Source organism: Chionomys nivalis, chromosome 19 (genome assembly GCF_950005125.1).
Source record: "Chionomys nivalis chromosome 19, mChiNiv1.1, whole genome shotgun sequence".
Taxonomy (NCBI): Eukaryota; Metazoa; Chordata; class Mammalia; order Rodentia; family Cricetidae; genus Chionomys; species Chionomys nivalis.
The window spans coordinates 14,103,344-14,123,718 of record NC_080104.1 but is presented as its reverse complement, the minus strand read 5'-3'; the positions used below and the strand labels follow the sequence as shown (position 1 = coordinate 14,123,718).

At 45.6% G+C, this 20,375-nt stretch overlaps 1 protein-coding gene across 1 annotated transcript; it reads left to right on the top strand.

The window, feature by feature from the left end:
* Positions 1 to 19,383: 19,383 nt before the first annotated feature.
* Positions 19,384 to 20,010, top strand: LOC130862307 (FAD-linked sulfhydryl oxidase ALR-like). The gene has a single exon (XM_057751866.1). It carries the CDS (start codon positions 19,393 to 19,395, stop codon positions 19,945 to 19,947), a length of 555 nt encoding a protein of 184 aa, XP_057607849.1. The 5' UTR covers positions 19,384 to 19,392; the 3' UTR covers positions 19,948 to 20,010.
* The last annotated feature ends 365 nt before the right edge of the window (positions 20,011 to 20,375 follow it).

Below are 20,375 nucleotides of genomic sequence, written 5' to 3'. Positions count from 1 at the left end.
TGCGGTTGTATGTGAAGCAGTCACCTTGTTGGAGGCCCAGTCTCTCTGTTGTCATACTGTGTGTACCAGGCTCTCCGTCCCATGGGCTTCCAGGGGCTCCACGTCTCCACCTCCCACCTCAGCACAGAAGCATGGGTATTACAGGTCCTCTCAGTAGCTCCCAGCTTATCTGGGTTCTGGGGACTTGAACTCAGGTCATCTGTTGCAGCATGCTTTATCTGCTGAACTCTCTCCCCAGTTTTTGATAAGCTCTTCTTTCTAAAACTAGTCAGAACCCAGTTCCTGTTGCTTATGCCTAAAATGAGGATGAGAAAAATCAAAACTATTAGCTTGTCCTGTGCCATCAAGTGAGGTGACTGCTCTAAGAGAGCCCCAAGGAGGAAGAGGTGCTAGGCAGCTGCAGAATACAGGAAATGAGCCTGTGATGCTATGGAGTGATAAGATAGAACAGTTCATTGGTCACAAATACTTGTACAGAGAAACAGAAAGTAGCTGCTCCAGAGAAAGGACCCCTCCCTGCAGCCTAGGGGAGCAGGCTACACTGAGACGGGCAGGTGGGCTGCTGCCAGAGCCCCAGGGATGTTCAGGTTTATAGAGCTGCAGAAGTGGGGCCTTGGAAAGAAGCAAATCTATGGTCCTTGTCACAAGAGAAATGGGAGGACTCGCCACTACTTGTGTTTCCCGCAAGCCAGTGAACCCAAGACTCTAGGAAGAAGAAACTCAGTTGTGTGGATTTTTATATGTTACTAAATAAACGTGTTTAAAACCACCCACAGCACATATTCTAATGTCGTTATGTTCCAATGTGAGACACTCCATTTGGGATCTATGAATAAAATAGGATCTCTTCTCAGCTTAAAGGCTGTTGACAAAGTGACTTCTGAAATAACATCTTTATTCCTGTAGTTTTATTTGTCATTATATGTCTTCCAGTCATTTACTTATTCTATAGTTTTTCACTCAGGATACTCTCCTCTCTCTTAAGCTGTGGAACTGCAGTAAATATTCTTCCTAATGGTGCAGTCAAAGGAATTCTATTTAACACAATTCTTCTGGGCCTACCTGTAATCTCCCAAATGTACATAGTACATCCCTTAAGATAGGTGACAGTTTTGCCTGGTGGTGGTGGTACACGCCCTTAATCCCAGCACTAGGGAGGCAAAGGCAGGGGGATCTCTGAATTCGAGACCAGCCTGGTCTACAAGAGCTAGTTCCAGGACAGGCTCCAAAGCCACAGAGAAACCCTGTCTCAAGAAACAAACAAAAAACAACAACAACAACAACAACAACAAAATGTCAGTTTCAATTCATTTATGTCCAGATGGATTAATGTGGTTCTTAACTATGCTGTAATTGTTTGTTTTTCAGATTTGCTGAGCCATTCATGCCTTCCGTTTAAACTGTCCCAAATTCCTCCCCTAGAGATCTGGCACCCAGGGAATCATGCTGCGGCATCTGAGAACTTCTCACAAGCCGTGCTTTTCAGCCATCAAACCTAACTTTCTTTAGGCTCACCTGCTAGGGTCCACAAAGCTGTGTCCCCAAACCAAGATCTTCTCACTTTCCACACCCACGTGATTTATCTTCAGCACTCAGGCATTCTTATCTTTTTTTTAATACATTCTTTTATTGATATTTATTGAGCTCTACATTTTTCTCTGCTCCCCTCCCTGACTCCTCCCTCCTTCAACCCTCCCCCAAGGTCCCCATGCTCCCAAATTTACTCAGGAGATCCTTTTCGACTTTCTACTTCCCATGTAGATTAGATCTATGCATGTCTCTCTTAGGGTCCTCATTGTTGCTAAGTTCTCTGGGATTGTGATTTGTAGGCTGGTTTTCTTTGCTTTATGTTTAAAAACCACCTATGAGTGAGTACATGTGATAATTGTCTTTCTGTGTCTGGGTTACCTCACTCAAAATAATGTTTTCAATCTCCATCTATTTTCCTGCAAAATTCAAGATGTCATTTTTTTCTGCTGTGTAGTACTCCATTGTGTAAATGTACCACATTTTCCTTATCCATTCTTTGGTCGAGGGGCATTTAGGTTGTTTCCAGGTTCTGGCTATGACAAACAATGCTGTTATGAACATAGTTGAGCACATGTCCTTGTGGCACGATTGAGCATCCTTTGGATATATACCCAAAAGTGGTATTGCTGGGTCTTGAGGAAGATTGTTTCCTTATTTTCTGAGAAATCGCCACACTGACATCCAAAGGGGCTATACCAGCTTGCATTCCCACCAGTAATGCAGAATGTTCCCTTTACCTCACAACCTCTCCAGCATAAATTGTCATCAGTGTTTTTGATTTTTGCCATTCTTACAGGTGTAAGATGGAATCTCAGAGTTGTTTTGATTTGCATTTCTCTGATGAGTAAGGATGTTGAACTTTTCCTTAAATGTCTTTCAGCCATTTTAGATTCCTCTGTTGAGAGTTCTCTGTTTAGGTCTGTACTCCATTTTTTTTTTATTGGATTATGTGATCTTTTGGTGTCCAATTCCTTGAGTTCTTTGTATATTTTAGAGATCAGACCTCTGTCTGATGTGGGGTTAGTGAAGATCTTTTCCCATTCTGTGGGCTGTCGTTTTTTCTTGTTGACCGTGTCCTTTGCTTTACAGAAGCTTTTCAGTTTCAGGAGGTCCTATTTATTGTTTCTCTCAGTGTCTGTGCTGCTGGGATTATATTTAGGACATGGTCTCCTGTGCCAATGCATTCAAGTGTACTTCCCACTTTCTCTTCTATGAGGTTCAGTGTGACTGGCTTTATGTAGAGGTCTTTGATCCATTTGGGCTTCAGTTTTGTGCATGGTGATAGATATGGGTCTATTTTCATTCTTCTACACGTTGATATCCAGTTATGCCAGCACCACTTGTTAAATATGTTTTCTTTTTTCCATTTGATATTTTTTTGATTCTTTATCAAAGATCAGGTGTTTGAAGATGTGTGGATTGATATTCAGGTCTTCTATTCAGTTCCATTGGCCCTCCTGTCCTTATGCCAGTACCAGGCTGTTTTCAGTACTGTAGCTCTGTAGTAGACTTTGAAGTCAGGGATTGTGATGCCAAGAAGTTCTTTTATTGTACAGGATTGTTTTGGCTATCCTGGGCTTTCTGCTTTTCCACATGAAGTTGAGTACCGTTCTTTCGAGGTCTTTGAAGAATTTTGCTGGGATTTTGATGGGCTTTGCATGAATCTGTAGATTGCTTTTGGTAACATTGCTATTTTTACTATGTTAATTCTGCCTACCCAAGAGCATGGGAGATCTTTTAACTTTCTGGTGTCTTCTTCAATTCTTTCTTCAAAGATTTAAAGTTCTTGTCATACAAGTCTTCCATTTGTTTGGTTAGAGTTACTCCGAGATATTGTATGCTATTTGTGGCTATTGGAAAGGGTATTGATTCTCTGATTTCTTCCCCAGCCCTTTTATCATCTGTGTACAGGAGGTCTTCTGATTTTTTTGAGTTAATCTTGTATCCTGCTACATTGCTTAAAGTGTTTATGAGTTGTAAAGTTCCTTGGTAGAATTTTTGGGATCACTTATGTATCACTATCATATCATCAACAAACAGTGAGAGTTTGACTTCTTTTCCAATTTGTATCCCCTTGATCTCCCTTTGGTGTCTTATTGCTCTAGCTAGGACTTCAAGAACTATATTGAATAGATATGGAGAGAGTGGACAACATTGTCTTTTTCCTGATTTCAGTGGAATCACTAGGAGTTTTTCTCCATTTAGTTTGATGTTGGCTGTTGGCCTGCTGTATATTGCCTTAATTATGTTTAGGTTTGTGGCATTCTTGTCTTAATAAGATGTCTTATTATTGTGCTGATTTAAATGAGAAATATCTCTCATGGGCTCATGCCTTTGAACATTTGGCTCCAGGTTGGTGGTGCCATTTGGGAAGGTTCTAGAACAATGATTCTCAACCTTCCTAATGCTGAGACCCTTTAATACAGTTGTGGGATATTGCTACTTCATAACTGTAATTTTGCTACTTTTAGCAATCATAACGTAAATAACTGTGCTTTCTGATGGGTCTGGGGGTGTGACCCGCAAGTTGAGAACCATTGTTAACAGAACTCTTAGAAGAAAGCATGTCACTAGAGATGGGCTTTAAGGTTTAATCTCAGCCCAGTTCCTGTTCTCTTTCTCTGCTTCCTATATGTGATTGAAGATGTGATCCCTCAGCTGCCTGCTGCCATGCCTTTCCACACATGCTGAACTTTCCCTCCGGAACTACAAGCCAAGATAAATTCTTTCATCCAGAAGACTCTTTAATCGTGTTTTATTACAGCACCAGCAAAGTATCTAACAGCATCTCTAGGTCTTTGCTAGGGCCATTCAATGATTTCCTGACGTCTCTCTCCCCAGCAACTTCCAAACTTCATATTAATTTCCATGTCATTTGAATACTCACACCCTCTTTCAGTTACTTCTATGTCACACACACACACATACACACACACACACACACACACAGACACCCCCCACACACCCTACCTGAGATTCATAAAGTTTTTCCAGACTGTTATCTGTGTATATGAATTTGCCAGGGCTGTTATAACGAAGTCCCACAGATTGCATGGCTGACAGTGATATAAATTGCCTAGTTCACAGCTCTAAAGACTAGACATCTAAGACAAGAGTGTCAGTAAGCTTCGGGGTGTCTCTCTCCTTGGCTTGCATATGGCCATTGTGGTGTAGCTTTTGTTAACTTGCTAGAAAATAGTCAGTTGAGGAGAGGGCAGCTCAACTGATGAAAACACACTAATCATATTGGCCTATGGGCACGTCTGGGTGGTGTTTTCTTGATTGATGGTTGATTTGGAAGGGTCCAATCCACTGTGGGTGGTGCCACACCTGCACCAGTGTTCCTGGGTGCCATAAGAGAACAGGTAGAGCAAGTCAGTAAACAGGGTTCCACCACGGCTTCTGGTTCAGTTCTTGCCTCCAGGTTCTTACCTTGAGTGTCCGCCCTGACTCCCCTCTATGATGGGAGTAAACTCTTTCCTTCCAACTTGCTTTTGGTCATGGTGTTTATCACAGCAATAGAAACCAAGCTAAGACAGCTACCTTTCCTATCTTCTCAGTGTCTTTTTTTGTGTCTATTCTAATATCTTCCTTTAAGATTGTAGTCTCGTGAAGGTCTGCTGTAATTATCCCTTTAAAGGTGCAGTTTATAAACAGAGTCACATACAAAGATGTTCAGCATTCAACTTCATCCTCTGAATTTTAGGTGTGTGGGGATGTAATCTGGCACATAATACTACCTTCACTAAACACTAACTGGTCTGCTTGCCTGCATAATTTACTTGTTGCAAATGTGACCTGCCTCTTGCCTATAGCCCACACAAATTGGCCAGCATCATATAACCACCTGCTTGCTGTCAGTGCCCACTGATTTTGCCTGGGTGACTGACCTTTGTGCTAAAGAGCCCTTGGCTGCCTGGCACCATGGCCTGTCCGCTGACATCACAGGCTTACAGTGTTGCCCTAGAACCTGCTTCCCCACTCCTTCCAGCAATGCTCGCTCCATCCCACTCCTTTCTTGTTGTACCCATCTCCCTAGTTCTTGCTTCCTGTTTGCTACTCACTCTCTCTACTGAGAAACCAGGGGAGCTTTGCAACTAAAAATTTGCTTCCCATGGCTCAGCTACTTTGTTCCTAGGCATAGTCTCTCGTTGCCTTCAAAATATTTTCTTTATTCTTAGTAATTTTATGCATGTAAACAAAGACAAATGATCATATGTATCCTTCATTTCCCTTTCCAACCCCTGTACCCTTCTTTCCTCAGCAGCTATCACCTGCTAGCAGTTCCTCAGTAAGGGGTTGGGCCTGGAGATGAGATCATCCCTATCTAGTCAAGAGCTTTGTCTGCCTTTGTCTTATGCAGGTGACCATGGTTGGTGTGTGGTCATGACTATGGTTGGCATGCCATGTCCAGAACACAGCATTTCAACACTTCTCCCCATCCTCCAGCTCTAACATTAGCTCCTCCTCTTCTTCCAAGATGATGGTCCCTGAGCCTTGGCTGGAGGTGGAGGAGGACTTGATAATGATGTCCCATTTAGGACTGAGCACTCTCTAATTCTCAGCACTTTGACCAAGTGCGTGTCGCTGCATTGACTGCTGCCCACTGCAAAAGAAGCTTTTCTAACCAAGGGTAGGAGGATCCCAGATTTATGGATATAAACGTAAATATTTAGAAGGTGTTGAAATAGGTTAGCTTTACCCAAAATAATTACATGGAAACTGTATTCTTTTAAACACTGCCTGGCCCGTTAGTTCCAGCCTCTTATTGGCTAGCTTTTACATATTGATCTAACCCATTTTTAATATTCTGTGTAGCACCACGAGCTGGCTTACCAGGAAAGATCTTAACCTGTGTCTGTCTGGAGTGGGAGAATCATGGCGACTCACTGACTCGGCTTTTTTTTCCCAGCATTCTGTTCTGTTTACTCCACCCACCTAAGGGTTGGCCTATCAAATGGGCCTAGGCAGTTTCTTTATTAATTAACCAATGAAAGCAACAGATTAATACAAGACCCACCTCCATCAAGAAGGCAATTAGACAGCATTGCCATTGAGCTACACGGTAATAGTCAGTTCTACCCCAGAGGCTCACCTCTCCAGTCACGGATTTTTGACCAACATTACTGTGCCAGGAAGGAAATTTCCTCGCTATGGAGTGGCCCTCAGATCCAATCAGAAAGCTGTTAGTTACCCATAACAGCCATGATTACACCAGTGGTCATATCATGCCAAGAAAGTTGATATTGGAGCATACAGGTTGAAAAGAAACATTGATGTCTTTCCCTCCAGCAGCCTGTATAGCTCCTACATAGCACAATAAAGTCATCCAGCAGGGAGGAGTCTCCTTGTTGGTCTGAGGACTCTGTTTTCTACATGGCTGATGCTCCCATGTCATCTGCTCTGCGTGTGTTCTTTTCGTTTGCACATGACCCTCGACAGCCTCCTCATTTTTGCTTCAGAACCTTTGCTCTCACCCCACGGCAGTTGTCCTTTGTGTGCAGCTTTGTCGGCCCCCCCTTGCTGTAATCATTTAATCTCCATTTTAGTAGAAATCAGCTTGGTGGATAGTTAATTATTTCAAATGTTTCAAAAGCAGCAATTTTCAGTTTATGAAAACAGAACTCCCCCTTGCCTACAACAGAATCTAAGTTGACATCCGTAGCTCCTCATCTCATTGAAGGCCATGCTGATTCAGCCAGGGGTCTGGGCTGCCACCTGGGCCATGTTGGTGTCCATGGAACACACTACCATGGGGGCCATGATGAACCAGGCAGCCTGTGCTACCACCTGGGACCAAGTGTCCTCTGAGCCATGGCTGCTACTGAGGATCATGTCTGGGTCCATGGCTCTACAACAGCCAGGGTCTGAGTTGATGTCAGTGGCCCCTGTTGCCAAAGGCTGTACAGATGGCCAGGGTCCAATCAGCCACTTGAGACCATGTTGGTGTCCGAGGTCCATGCTGCTACCAGGGTCATACTGATCTGGGTGGCCTGTGCTGCCACCAGGACTGTGGTGATCTCCAGGCCCAGACTGCTGCTGAGGCCCATGTCTGGGTCTGTGTTGATGTCCATGGCTTGTGTTGCCATGGGGGTTATAGGAACCAAGCATATTGAAATCCGAGGACTATGCCGAGATGGCCCTGCCCCTCACTGGCAGTGGGATCGCAGGCCCTGCCCCTCGCTGGACACTGCAGCAGGAGAGTTGGCCCCCACAATCAGGAAAGATGGCCCCACCCATAGCCACAGGCATGTACCTCACCTAGGTAGCACATGAGAGCTGATCTTGTCAGGGATGCGGGTAAACCTGGCCCTGAGAGCTTAAGAACAGCAGAGCTGAGCCCCCCCCACATACACCCCAACACCCCCCATCTGCCATGTGGTGGCATGGGTGAAGGATATATGCCCTCCCTCCCTCTCCCCGCTATTGTTAACTGTAGCAGGCAGTGAAAGGGCTGGCCCTGGGATCACAAGAATTGGAGAAACACTCTTGTCCCTCACAGGCTGCAACACAGGGGAGAGCCGACTCAGCACCTCACCTTCATCCCTCCCCCGAACCTGCCCTCTGCCATTGCAACCTCACTCTCAAAAAAAACAAAAATAACAAAACAAAACAAAACAAAAAAAAACCCAACAAAACAAAAGCAAATAAACTAAAAAGCATCTTGTCATGGAAGCTGAAGTGTAGCCCACTGAGTCACAGTTGACCCTTCAGCCCTTTCATCGTTTTTGCTTGGGAGAATTACTGACCAGAGTCTGGTTCAAGGCCAAGGTAAGAATTCATCCAGCAACCTAAAAAGCAACTTAGTAACACGTGATAACCCACCTGGATAGTTCTGCAATAGCTCTGACTATGCCTCCACCAAGGAGCAGTGTAAACACAATCGCTGATTCTTCTCATGGCATCCTTGTTAGACTTCCTTCCAATCTTCAGTTTCCTTCTCTGCGTTTTACTCTTTATGTCAACTAGGTACAGCCCGGAATAAAGTGGTCTTGTGAAAACAGCTCAGAGCAACAGCTCTTCCTTCATAGATGTGCCTCAGGCTAGAAAAGCTACCTTAGGAATTCCACAGTGCTTTGGACTCTGCTATATATACTCTTTTAAACCTTTATTTAGGTGGTGTGATAGCCTAAGTTACATTTTCAGTTTTAATTACTATGCCTAAGAGATCCATGAAACAAAAATGCTTCTGATCTGCAAGCCCCTGGCCTAACTAAGGACAGACAGTTCCTGAAATGCTGGAAGCTACTGTTTATGGGAGATAACAAATCACACGTTTTTCACTTCCCTAAACAAGTTTGTTTGACCCAATTACACCTGAAGTGCTTGATCACCTTTGCACATGGGGTTCACAGGCAGGAAATGTCAGGATGTATGCTTGCCCCTGATTGGACCTGATGGGAAATACTATAAGCCCCTGCAAACTGTGACTTGGGACCATTTCCTGGGAACCCAGGCATGGACCTAGCCAGAGCCCATCCACCTGGCCAGTATTTAATTAAAGCTTGTTTCAAATTTGACTTTAAACTGTGGTAGTGTTCTTATTCTTGACTAGTGGGATTAACAGTGGGCCATTTTGAAAATAAGGGATCAGAAATGTTAAAACAAACAAAACAAAAAACAATACAAATAAAAAGCTGCTGGCGGTGGTGGTACACGCCTTTAATCCCAGCACTTGGGAGGCAGAGAGGCAGGAGGATCTCTCAAGGTCAACCTGGTCTACAGAGCACATCCCAGAGTAGCAGAGGCTACAGAAAAACCACAAAGAAAGAGAGGGGGAAGGTGTTATGGTAAAAATACGCCACAGGTCCCTGAGTGCCACAAGGAGCTGCTGTGGTCAAAGGCTGCGGTTGTCCCATTAGGAGCCGCGGCGGGTGAAAGACAGATGGATAGGCACACCTTGCAGAATGAGGTTGGATATTTCTTTAGTGGTTTATGGAGGGGAAAGGGAATGGGGGGAAGGGGAAAAGGGAGAAGAGCAGAGAGAGAAAGAGAGGGGGGAAGGGGAGAAGTAGGGAGAAGAGAGAGGGAGAGAGGCAGAAGCTGCCTCTTTGGGAGAGAACAGAAAGGAAGGAGCTTGGGCTGGAAGCAGAAAAAAGATCCTGCTTGCCTCATGTGGGGAGGGAGTGGACAGGGCTTGTCTCTTGACAGGAGAGGAGGGAGGAGAAGGGGAAGGAGAGAAGAAGGAAGAAAGAGACAAAAAGAGAAAGAAATGTTAAACATCCCAGAATGTATGTTTTTGCTTCTATTGCCCCATTGTCCAACCCTTATCCACCATACACGTTTTTCCCTCCTGGAGTCTTCAGTGTATCAAGAATTAATCCAGAGAAAACATAAAAATCATTCTTGCCTAGTGATGGGATACTATAAGCAATGTGATTTCTAAGAACAATTAAGTTTATAGATGACTAAAGAAAATTCAAGTCAATAAGAACCTCAGAGATTTGGTTACCCTTTGCAGCTTGTTGTGTGTGTTGTGTGTGTGTGTGTATGTATAGCAGTGACTCTGTTTTAATGATTGTTTGCCAGATAAAACACGGGTGATTATGACAGTCACCTCAGGGCAATGACTGAGAACGAGCGCTGTACTTGCTGCCTAGTTGTAGGTCAACTTGTCACTACCTTGAGTACTTTGGGAAGAGAGACCCTTAACTGGGACAATGCCTCCAACAGAAAGGCCTGTGGGCAAGCCCGCAAGCCTGCTAGCATTTTCTTGATTAATGATTGATGTGGGAGGGCCTAGATCACTGTGGTGGTACATACAATTCATGGTTGGTGGCCATGGAGGGTATAAGGAAGCAGGTTGAGCAAGCTATAGGAAGCAAGCCATCAAGCAGTGTTGTGGAATATTCCTTTACACTGTGTGAAGATGTGTCATTGTGATTGGTTTAATAAAGAGCCACTCTGCTAGGCCATTAGCTAGGCAGGAAGAGGTTAAGCCAGACTTCTGTGGAAAGAGAGCTCTAGGAAGAAGAAAGGAGGAGTCACCAGCTGGGCAGAGAGGAAGCAGGATGGGAAGCACAGAACAAAGGTAACCAAGCCACATAAAGGAATGTATATTTAAAGATACGGAGCCAGGCGGTGGTGGTGCGCGCCTTTAATCCCAGCACTCGGGAGGCAGAGGCCGACAGATCTCTGTGAGTTCAAGGCCAGCCTGGTCTAGAAGAGCTATTTCCAGGACAGGAACCAAAAAGCTATGGAGAAACCCTGTCTCGAAAAATCAAAAATAAATAAATAAATAAAAGATACGGGTTATAGCACTCGTGAGGCAAAGGCAGGTGGATCTCTGTGAGTTTGAAGCCAGCCTGGTCTACAGAGCAAGTTCCAGGACAGTTATACAGAGAGACCCTGTCTTGAACAAAATGGGGGGGGGGTAATTTAAGTTATAAGAACTAGTTAGGAATAAGCCGAGTTTCCATAATTAATAGTATATAATTAATGAGTCTCTGTGTCACGATTTGGGGGCTGACGGTCCAAAAAAGCCTGCTACAAAGCAGTGTCCCTCCATGGCCTCTGCTCCAGTTCTGCCGGCAGAGTTCCTGCCCTGGTTCCCTTTGCTAACGATGTGTGAGTGTGGCAGGAGAAGCCAGATAAACCCTTTCCTGTCCGAGTTGTTTGATCGCGGTGCTTATCACAGCAATAAAACTCATGCTAAGACAAGTGCTCTCTTTGAAGCGGGAGGCAGGTGTGCACGAGGAGGTTTTGTATTCTTTTATGTTATTCTTATCTTCCCTACGCTCAAGCAATGTATTTGGATAAGGGTGTACGTGGTGCTGACGATTGGAAACAGGACTTTGTGTGAAGCAAGCAAGAGCTTTGCCCCTGAATTACACTGCCAGCCCCTTTCTTGTAAAATTTAAAATTAAAAAAATACAGACAGTGATTTGAAACAAAGAATACAGTGTTGGTCCACATACAGCACCGGATCATTGGAATCCTCAGCATGTTGCTGCGTACGTGTTCTTAGCAGCAAGACTGAGGCTGGAGGGCCATCTGTCATACAGGCAGAATGAGTGACTCCTGCAGTTCCTGTCAATACACATGGTGTCGTAGGTCACCCTCCCGCAGCACCAAGCACAAGCAATGTCATGGCCGAGTCATAGATGCTCATAACTCAGGGAGGTTCCAGAACCACCATCGCGAGTCAATTTTCTTATCTTTAAAGCAGGCATAAGGACAAGGATAGAAGTCCTAGCAATCCACAGACTTCTCATTTAAGTTTGGGTTGATTTTTTTTTCCTGACCACTTGACATTCCCACACATTACTGCTACTACCTCATGGTTGAAGACTGAAAGAAGGCAGAGTTCAGGGCAGACAAAGAAGCATGGGTTGGAGTTAGCAAAGGGAAGGATGACGTCATCACACACATCTGCCTGGCATCGTTGCAGAGCTGACACTGTGGGCTAAATAACACCACAGCAAGGTAGAGAACTGACTGGCAACTCACCAAGGGTTAAAAAGTCAACCAGACCTCAACTATACCACAAGCTTTCACCAGGATGATCCCTCATCTGCCACTCTTGTCGATGAGGAAAAATGTGGGTGTCTCTAGCACCCAAACAGGTAGCAAACCCCAGGCATGAGGCCGGTAGACCTTCACAGCCCTAGAATTCTTTATTGCCCTGAGTTTTAAAGGTGTATGTGATCCGTGCACAGTCTAGAAATACACCGAAATGAAAGCAAAATTCTCCCACAATCCTCTCACCCAGAGACACAGCTCCTGAAAAGTTTCTCTCCACATGTTTTTCTAAAAAGTGTGCTTTGGTCACATTTTTCTTTCCATAAGAACACATGAAGAAACCACTGCCCATGCCCATATCAGCGTGCAGTGATAATCTTTCTAGAAAGTTCTAACTTCTGGCTTTCTTTGGTGGTTGTCTTACTTCAGGAAGCTGTGAAGGACCCAACTGATCCTCCACAGCTCTGAAAACAGTGGGGGGTATCTCTTGCCCCTGCCCTTTGCTGCAGATAAACCCCAAGCAGAGTACAGCACCTGCAGCTGGATAAACTCCATGTCGGTCCCGGTTTGGTCTTTGAGTTGCTACTAGCCTGACTTTAACCTCTTTGTGCCCCTTTCTCTAACAAGAAAAAATTCTAAAATCCAAATCTTGAGGTTGAACCTGTCTAGGAAGTTTGTGACGTTTCTAACCACCGTTTATCCACATTCTTTGCCCTCACCTCCATCTGACCCTGCACCCAGGAAGGAGGGCAACCAGTTGCTGACGTCCTGTACCTCACTGACTGGGCTCTGGAGGCATCTCCCCAGCTGGGCTTCTCAGAGCTGGGTGGCTGCGCACTTTCAGCAGGCCCTGCTTGGCAAACAAAGAACAATCAGTGCTTTGTTCTCAGTGTGCAACCCTCGGGCCGGCACAGGCTCCCTCCTGACCTTGTCCTATAGTGCTGGAACTTCCTAGTCCTTTGAGGGCAGAGAGCTGAGAGCCTGAGGGCCGGGAAGGGAGAGGGCACAGAACAGTGAAAGCACCTTGCAGTCCCGGACAGGATGCTGAGAACTGTTGGGACAACAGTCCTTGCCGTGGCCATGGCTCCTTTCACTTCCGGTAGCTGCCCTAAGTGAGGGAATGCTGCTATGGTTCTGCTTTACTTTGTGTTTTGTTTTTTTAATAACCAAAGACTCCTTCAAAGCTTCTTCTGAAATATCAAACATAAGCCTTGGTAACTGCCCTAAGCAGGTGCTGGTACTACCTAGAGGGCCATGTCTGTACACCCGGAAGAACATCGGAAAGTAGGTACAACATTAGAATCATTTCAACCAATGAAATGGAAATGCTCTGATGATTTAAAACCAAAGTATTCTATGTTTTTCTTCTGGCCTCTGTGGGCACTGGGAGCACAAGAGGTGAGCAGACATTCGTGCAGGCACATGTACACCAAAGTAAAAACACACATACATTCATTCACACACAAATACATTCATACATAAAAGATTAGAAATAAAGTAAAATTAAAACTACAGTGGCCCAGGCCTCCCTTCTACTCAGCCCTCCATCTCAGCCGTTGCCCTAAGGCAGGCTGCATCCACGGGCTCTCAACATCTCCTGGGAAGCCAGCTTTCAGGGCTGGAGCTCAGCATCTAGGAAGACTCGCTGCTCTGGCAAGGGACAGGGCTTGGTTCCAAGCACCCACATCGGAGGGCTCTCAATTGCATGGAGCTCCAGTTTCAGGGGACCTAAAGCCTCTAATTAAGTCAATTACTGAAACATCTGCAGGTCTTTACTGGCGTTCAGTCTTCTGAAATATACGTATTTACCGGAACAGAGGGAAGAGTCAAGACTATGATACAGCATGGCAGCTCCAGAGGTTCTCTCTGGGAAAGCGGGTTAGAAGGAAAGGCACTGTCCTTTCTATTTGTCTACTGAACTTTTTCAATGTGCTTTTTTGGTCATAATTTCACCAATGAATTCCTCTGCTATTATACATCTGTCAATCATTTTCATCTAAATAAATCTGCATCATTAACACTCAAAGAAAATGGGTAGCTTCAAATGAACTAAGAGAGGGCCTGAGTTTGGATTCAACACCCACCTAAAGCCAAGGGAGGTGGTGTGTGTTCATAACCCCAGCTCTCAGGGGGCAGAGCCAGGCAGATCCTGGGTGTTCTCCAGGTCACGCAGACTATCTAATACACCAGGCTGTACATTCAGTGTGAGAACCTGTCTCAAAAACTAAGGTGACAAGCCAGCGAAGTAGACAGCCAGTGTTGACCTGCAGCCTCCACATTTACATGCATGGGAAAGTGTACATACACTCAGACACTCATGGACACAGGCACACGCCACACAAACGCAGAAAGAAGTGGATAGATAAATAGACGTGTAAGGAACAGCATGTGTTTTGTTCTGAGTTAAAGCACACATGTACCTGCAATCCAGAAAGTCTTACTTGAGAAACAGAACACTCTACCCCCACAGAAAGCTTCCCACATGATCCATTAAATCATCTGTCTCCAAGCAATCACTCCTGTGTCTTGGTTAAAATTATACATTTGTTCCCTCTTATATGTAAAAGAAATACAACCAATCACATTATAAGTTTTTTTGTGTCTGATATTTCTCTCAATACAAGCATGCATTTATCCATATTTATTCATGAATGCAACCTCACAGGAGAATGTGAACCAGCAGAGCCAGCATGAGAGAGAAAGAGAGAGAGAGAGAGAGAGAGAGAGAGAGAGGAGAGAGAGAGAGAGAGAAAGAGAGAGAGAGAAAGAGAAACATCAAATGTTATAGACACACATGTGCCAGTCAATGGAATCTGAGCATGAACTAAAATGTCTTGTGCTGACATTTTTGTGGACATGTGTTTTCAGGTTTGCTTGATAAATATCTAGACTTGAAACTGATAGGTCATCAGGTAAGTGTACGATACAAAATGTTTTTTAAAGCCGAGTATGGAGGCACACACCTACAATCCCAGCACGTGGTTGGCTGAATCTAGAAGCTCACCAGTTGGAGGCCAGCCTGGGCTTTGCAATGAGACCATATCTATCGCAGATGCACAAGCTCAGAAACTTGACACATTCTCTCCAAAGCAGCGGCAGCTTTTACATTTCCACCAAGACTGTGCTAGGGTCCAGGCACTCTGATGTCTTTGCATACACTTGGTGTCGACCATTTTTTAATTCTAGCCATAGTGATAGAAGTCACGTGCTGCATCACCAGAACGGCTAGTTACACTTGACGTGTGGCGCTCCAGCATCCGCTGTGAAGAGCATCTTCATGGGGGCTATCTGGACCAGGCTGCCCTCTGGGCACATCTGTGGGAGAGTAGTCAGAATGGTGTTCACTGTGCACAGTGTCATCCCCGAGACTGGGTTCCGGACTGCACGGAGTAAAAACAGTAAGCTAGCATAGCAGGCAGGCATGCATTCATTTTTTCTCTGCTTCTGACTATGGATGGAACCAGCTGCTTGAAGTTCCTGCCTTGACTTCCCTGAAGGGATGTAACCTGGGATTTCAAGCTGAATATAAGACCCTTCTCCCTTAAGTTGCCTTTTCGGGGTGTTTGTCCCAACGACAGAAAGTTGCCATAGTTTCGATCTCTATTTTCCTTTTTCCTTTCAGCTTTCAATTATCCTCTATAGGAGGCAAAGCATCTTCTATGTGCAAACTGTGGTGTTCTTGGAGCTGGTTGCACTCACCATGAGCTGGATATCAGCAATATTTGTCTTCGTTGGCACTGGTTAGAAATGCAGAGCTCTGCGCCCTGTCCTGAACTGCTGCTGATTGAGCTGATAGTCACTCCATCGCTTAGGAGGTAAGATGAGCCAGGCAGGAACTAGGTAGTTTGTAGACTACCCCTAGACGGGGAATCCTTAAAGAGAAAGACAGAGAAAAACTTTAAAGGAGCTGTGGAGGGCTTTTGAAATAAGCATTATTAAAAATTATCATGCTATTTTTTTCCTAACAAGGCCAAGGAGGATTGATTATTCATAACAGTTTGTAGTAGAAATTGTGTTACCAAGAGGTGGGGTGAAGAGGCAACTTCTGGTTCAAACCCACCGGAGTTCGACTGCCTTCTTGTGTGCTATCTGTCTGACCTTGGACAACTTGTTGCAAACCCTATTCCCTTTTGCTCAGGGGGAAAGATGGCTGCCACATACAGCTGTTGTCAAAGTCCCTTCCCCTTTCCCCTGTGAAAGCAGGAGTCGCCCTACACACCGCAGAATGGATATTCTCAAAACCAGAGAAGAGAAAGGGTGATGGGGTGTGGAATGCAGGGGGCCTGTTCGTCCCACCAGTGGAGAACACACCACTACCACAATGCAAAGCCAAATTTGAAACAAGTTTTAATGAAATGCTGGCAAATTGGTTGGATCTGGCCAAGTCCATCTCTGGGTTTCCAGAAGATGGCCCCGAATCAAGTTTTGCTGCAGCTTACGCATTTCTCATCAGGTCCAATCAGGGGCAAGCATTCATCCTGATGTGTTTCATACTTGCGAACCTCCCACCCACAAGAGATCAAGCACACCCAGTGCAGATGGGTCAAATGAACTTGTTTAGGGGTGTGGAAACGCTTGACTTGTTATCTCCCATGAACAACAGCCGGTGGCATTTCAGAAACTGTCTGTCTGTCCTTGGGCAAGGGCTTACAGATCAGAGGCATTTTTGCTTCATGGATCTCTCAGGCATAGTAATTAAAACTGAAAATGTAGCTTTGGCTCTCAACACCATTGGCAGGAATGCAAATCAGCGGGGCCATTGTGAGAAGCAATGTGGAAGTGCCTCAAAAATTGAAAATAAACATGATACAATCCATCTAGTACACTGTTGCTTAGCTACTTCCTCCATGTTGAAATATTGCCATCTGTGGGGAGGAGGAAGATGTGGAAAGCACCAGAAACTAAGTAAACATGCAGAGTTATGGTTTTGGAAGTTCAGAGAGTCGCCAGACCCACGAGGCCTCTCCCCAGGGTTGGGTCGTCAGTAGTGGTTTGTAGGAAAGGGAAGTCTGCTGTGGAGCTGCCTGCAGGCTGAGCGGCAGGCTCCAGGAAAGTTCTCATGAGCCATCGTCTGTGCTAGGGTGACCTTTAGTGATGGAGCTGCTATGGAGTCACCCATGCCTTTGTAAGCCACACTTCACCTGTACTCCTGTAAGTAACCCCAACAAACTCATTGGCCCACCAATCTAGACTTAAGAGGAATAGTGCCCTTGGTCTGTCATCAATGCCCTAGCTGGGGTGACATTTGTTCAGGTCTCCCCAGGAAAAGTCACATTTGGATCCCTATATAAAGATACGTAACTATATACCAAACAAATGCTTTTGTTTCTTTTCTTTCTTTCTTTCTTTCTTTTTTTTTTTTTTTTTTTGGATTTTTGAGACAGGGTTTCTCTGTAGCTTTTGGTTCTTGTCCTGGAACTAGCTCTTAAAGGAAATGCAGTGTATCCAAACAAACACAGCATTGTTTGGTTTTAAAAATTAAGGAAACCCTGCTATTTGCGACTACATAGATGAGCCTGGAAGACATTGTACTAAGTGCATTAAACAAGGCTCAGAAAACTTAGTTTACACACATTCACTTTTATGTGGACTGTAGAAAAGTTAAAAGTCCAGAAGGAGAATATGATAGTGGCTTCCAGGCCCCGGGGAAGGGGTTAGTGAGGACACGTTGGTGAACTGATGTCAAACTTAGGATAAGAGGCAACCATTCAAGAGTTCTGTGGGGACTTGAATGAGAAATGTTCCCCATAGGCTCAGACGTTTTAACACTTGGTTTCCAGTAGGTGGCGCTATTAGTGGCGGTAGTGCAGCCTTGCTGGAGGGAGTACATCACTTGGGGAGGGCTTTGAGTTCATAATCTCAACCCACTTGCAGTTTTCTCCATGCCCGCCTGCTATCCCGCCTCCCCACTGTGGTGAACTGGAATTATTAGTCAAAAGGAACTCTTCCTTCTAAAGGTTGCTTTGGTCATGATATTTGACCACAGAAACAGAACAGTAACGAATACATGGTCTTATAATAGTTTGTCTTTGTTGTCAACTTGACTGGATTTGAAATCACCTAGGTGACACATCTCTGGGAGTACCCGAGGGTGTTCCCATGTTCCAGAGAGGGAAGATGGTGAGTGGCGCATTGTCATGGACTGGGGTCCTAGAATTAATCAAAGAACCAAGGAGAAAATGGTTCACAGAACAGGACATTCCCCTTTCTCTGTTTCTCATTGTCTCCAGATGCAAGCAAGATCTTTCTACCACAGACACCAGCCATTCCCACCTCCATGCCTTCCTTGTTATAATGGACTGCTCTTTTACATCACAACAGGATGGTGTCATCTACAGATGAATTGGGTCACATTCACTGCTGTCACAGCTCCTTTGTTACCGGGAGTTGCCTTATTCGGCTATTTTGTCCCAGCAACACTAAAACTAACTAATACAGGACTATATAGGTCTATTTTACCCTTGGGGACTATGAATGGGAATGAAATTTAGGGCCTGGCAATGCTGAAACATGTATGGTTAGCCCATATATGGCAGTTCTGTTGAACTTGTCCATATTGGGTTTCATGGTCTAAGTTGATGAGGATGACTGAGCAGATCTCTTCCTCAAGAGGACACCAGACCTCATTACAAATGGTTGTGAGAGCCAGGAGGTGGTGGCGCATGCCTTTAATCTCAGCACTCGGGAGGCAGAGGCAGGCGGATCTCTGTGAGTTCGAGACCAGCCTGGTCTACAAGAACTAGTTCCGGGACAGGCTCCAAAACCACAGAGAAACCCTGTCTTGAAAAACCAAAAAAAAAAAAAAAAAAAAAAAGGTTGTGAGACACCATGTGGTTGCTGGGAATTGAACTCAGTACCTTTAGAAGAGCAGGCAATGCTCTTAACTGCTGCAATCTCTTGTATGTCTGAAAATTGATGAGAACACATTTTAACGGTTCTCACTGCACAAAGAATAGACATTCTGTAAGCTAATGCCAATGTTAAGTGTCTTGATTTGGCGATTCCACAATACACACACTCACACACATCCCCTCATACATGCTCACACACACATGTACACATACACACACATACTTACACACACACATACACACACAACAAAAAGCTGTGTTGTACACCATAAGTATACACAATGTTATCTCTTGAAAAATTTCCAAAAGCAGGGGCTAGGGAGATGGCTCAGTGGTAAAGTGTCTGCCATACCAGCCTAAGAACCCGAGTTCAGATCCTCAGGGCCACAAAAAGGCCAGGTGTGAGGTATACGTTTATAGCCCCAGAACTGGAGATTAGGGGGACAACACAACCAAACATAACACAGATGTTCTAGGCTCGATGAACAGTCAGCTTAGCCAATCAGTGGCCTCCAAGCTCAGTAAGAAACGCCGTCCATACGCCGGCAAGATGGCGGCGCCCAGCGAACCCGCGGGCTTCTCTCGCAGCGGTCTCTTCTCCTTCCTGCCCGGCGGCGCGCGCTCCCAGATGACCGAGGACGACTTGGTGACTGACGCGCGGGGCCGGGGCGCAGGGCATGGAGACGCCGCCACCTCCGCCTCCACCTCGGCCCCGCAAGGTTTGGAGCACGGGAAGCGGCCGTGCCGGGCCTGTGTGGACTTCAAGTCGTGGATGCGGACCCAGCAGAAGCGGGCCATCAAGTTTAGGGAGGATTGTCCACAGGATCGGGAGGAACTGGGTCGCCACACCTGGGCTTTCCTCCACACGCTGGCCGCCTATTACCCGGACATGCCCACCCCAGAACAGCAGCAAGATATGGCCCAGTTCATACATATATTTTCCAAGTTTTACCCCTGCGAGGAGTGTGCGGAAGACATAAGGAAGAGGATAAGCAGGAACCAGCCAGACACAAGCACTCGGGTCTCCTTCAGCCAGTGGCTGTGCCTTCTGCACAATGAGGTGAATCGGAAGCTGGGCAACCTGACTTTGACTGCTCCAGAGTAGATGAGCGATGGCGTGACGGCTGGAAGGACGGCTCCTGTGACTACAAGATTGTCAGCAGAGCGTGTGGGGCATCTGGCCAGGATCCATGGGCAACCTGGCCAGCGAGGGAGGGACAGCCTATTGATTAAAGTGCATCTGAGCCAAAGCTTTTCTTCGGTGTGGTGGGGGAGGTAGGGTCCCTAGGACACTGCCAATGGGAACCCTACCCACAAGATTGAGAAGTGGAGGTACCCACTGTGGCCTCCTCAGCTAAGGTGCCATGGGACTGAAGATGAGAGGCATCTTTCTACAGGCTGCCCCATATCATTTATAATGCAACCTCTTGCCCATTACACATTTGGGACATGGCTGCCCCATAGGAAGAGAGGCTAGACCATTGCCATCCTACTGCATTGCCAGGGGTGCCTACAGAACTATGACTCTGGCAG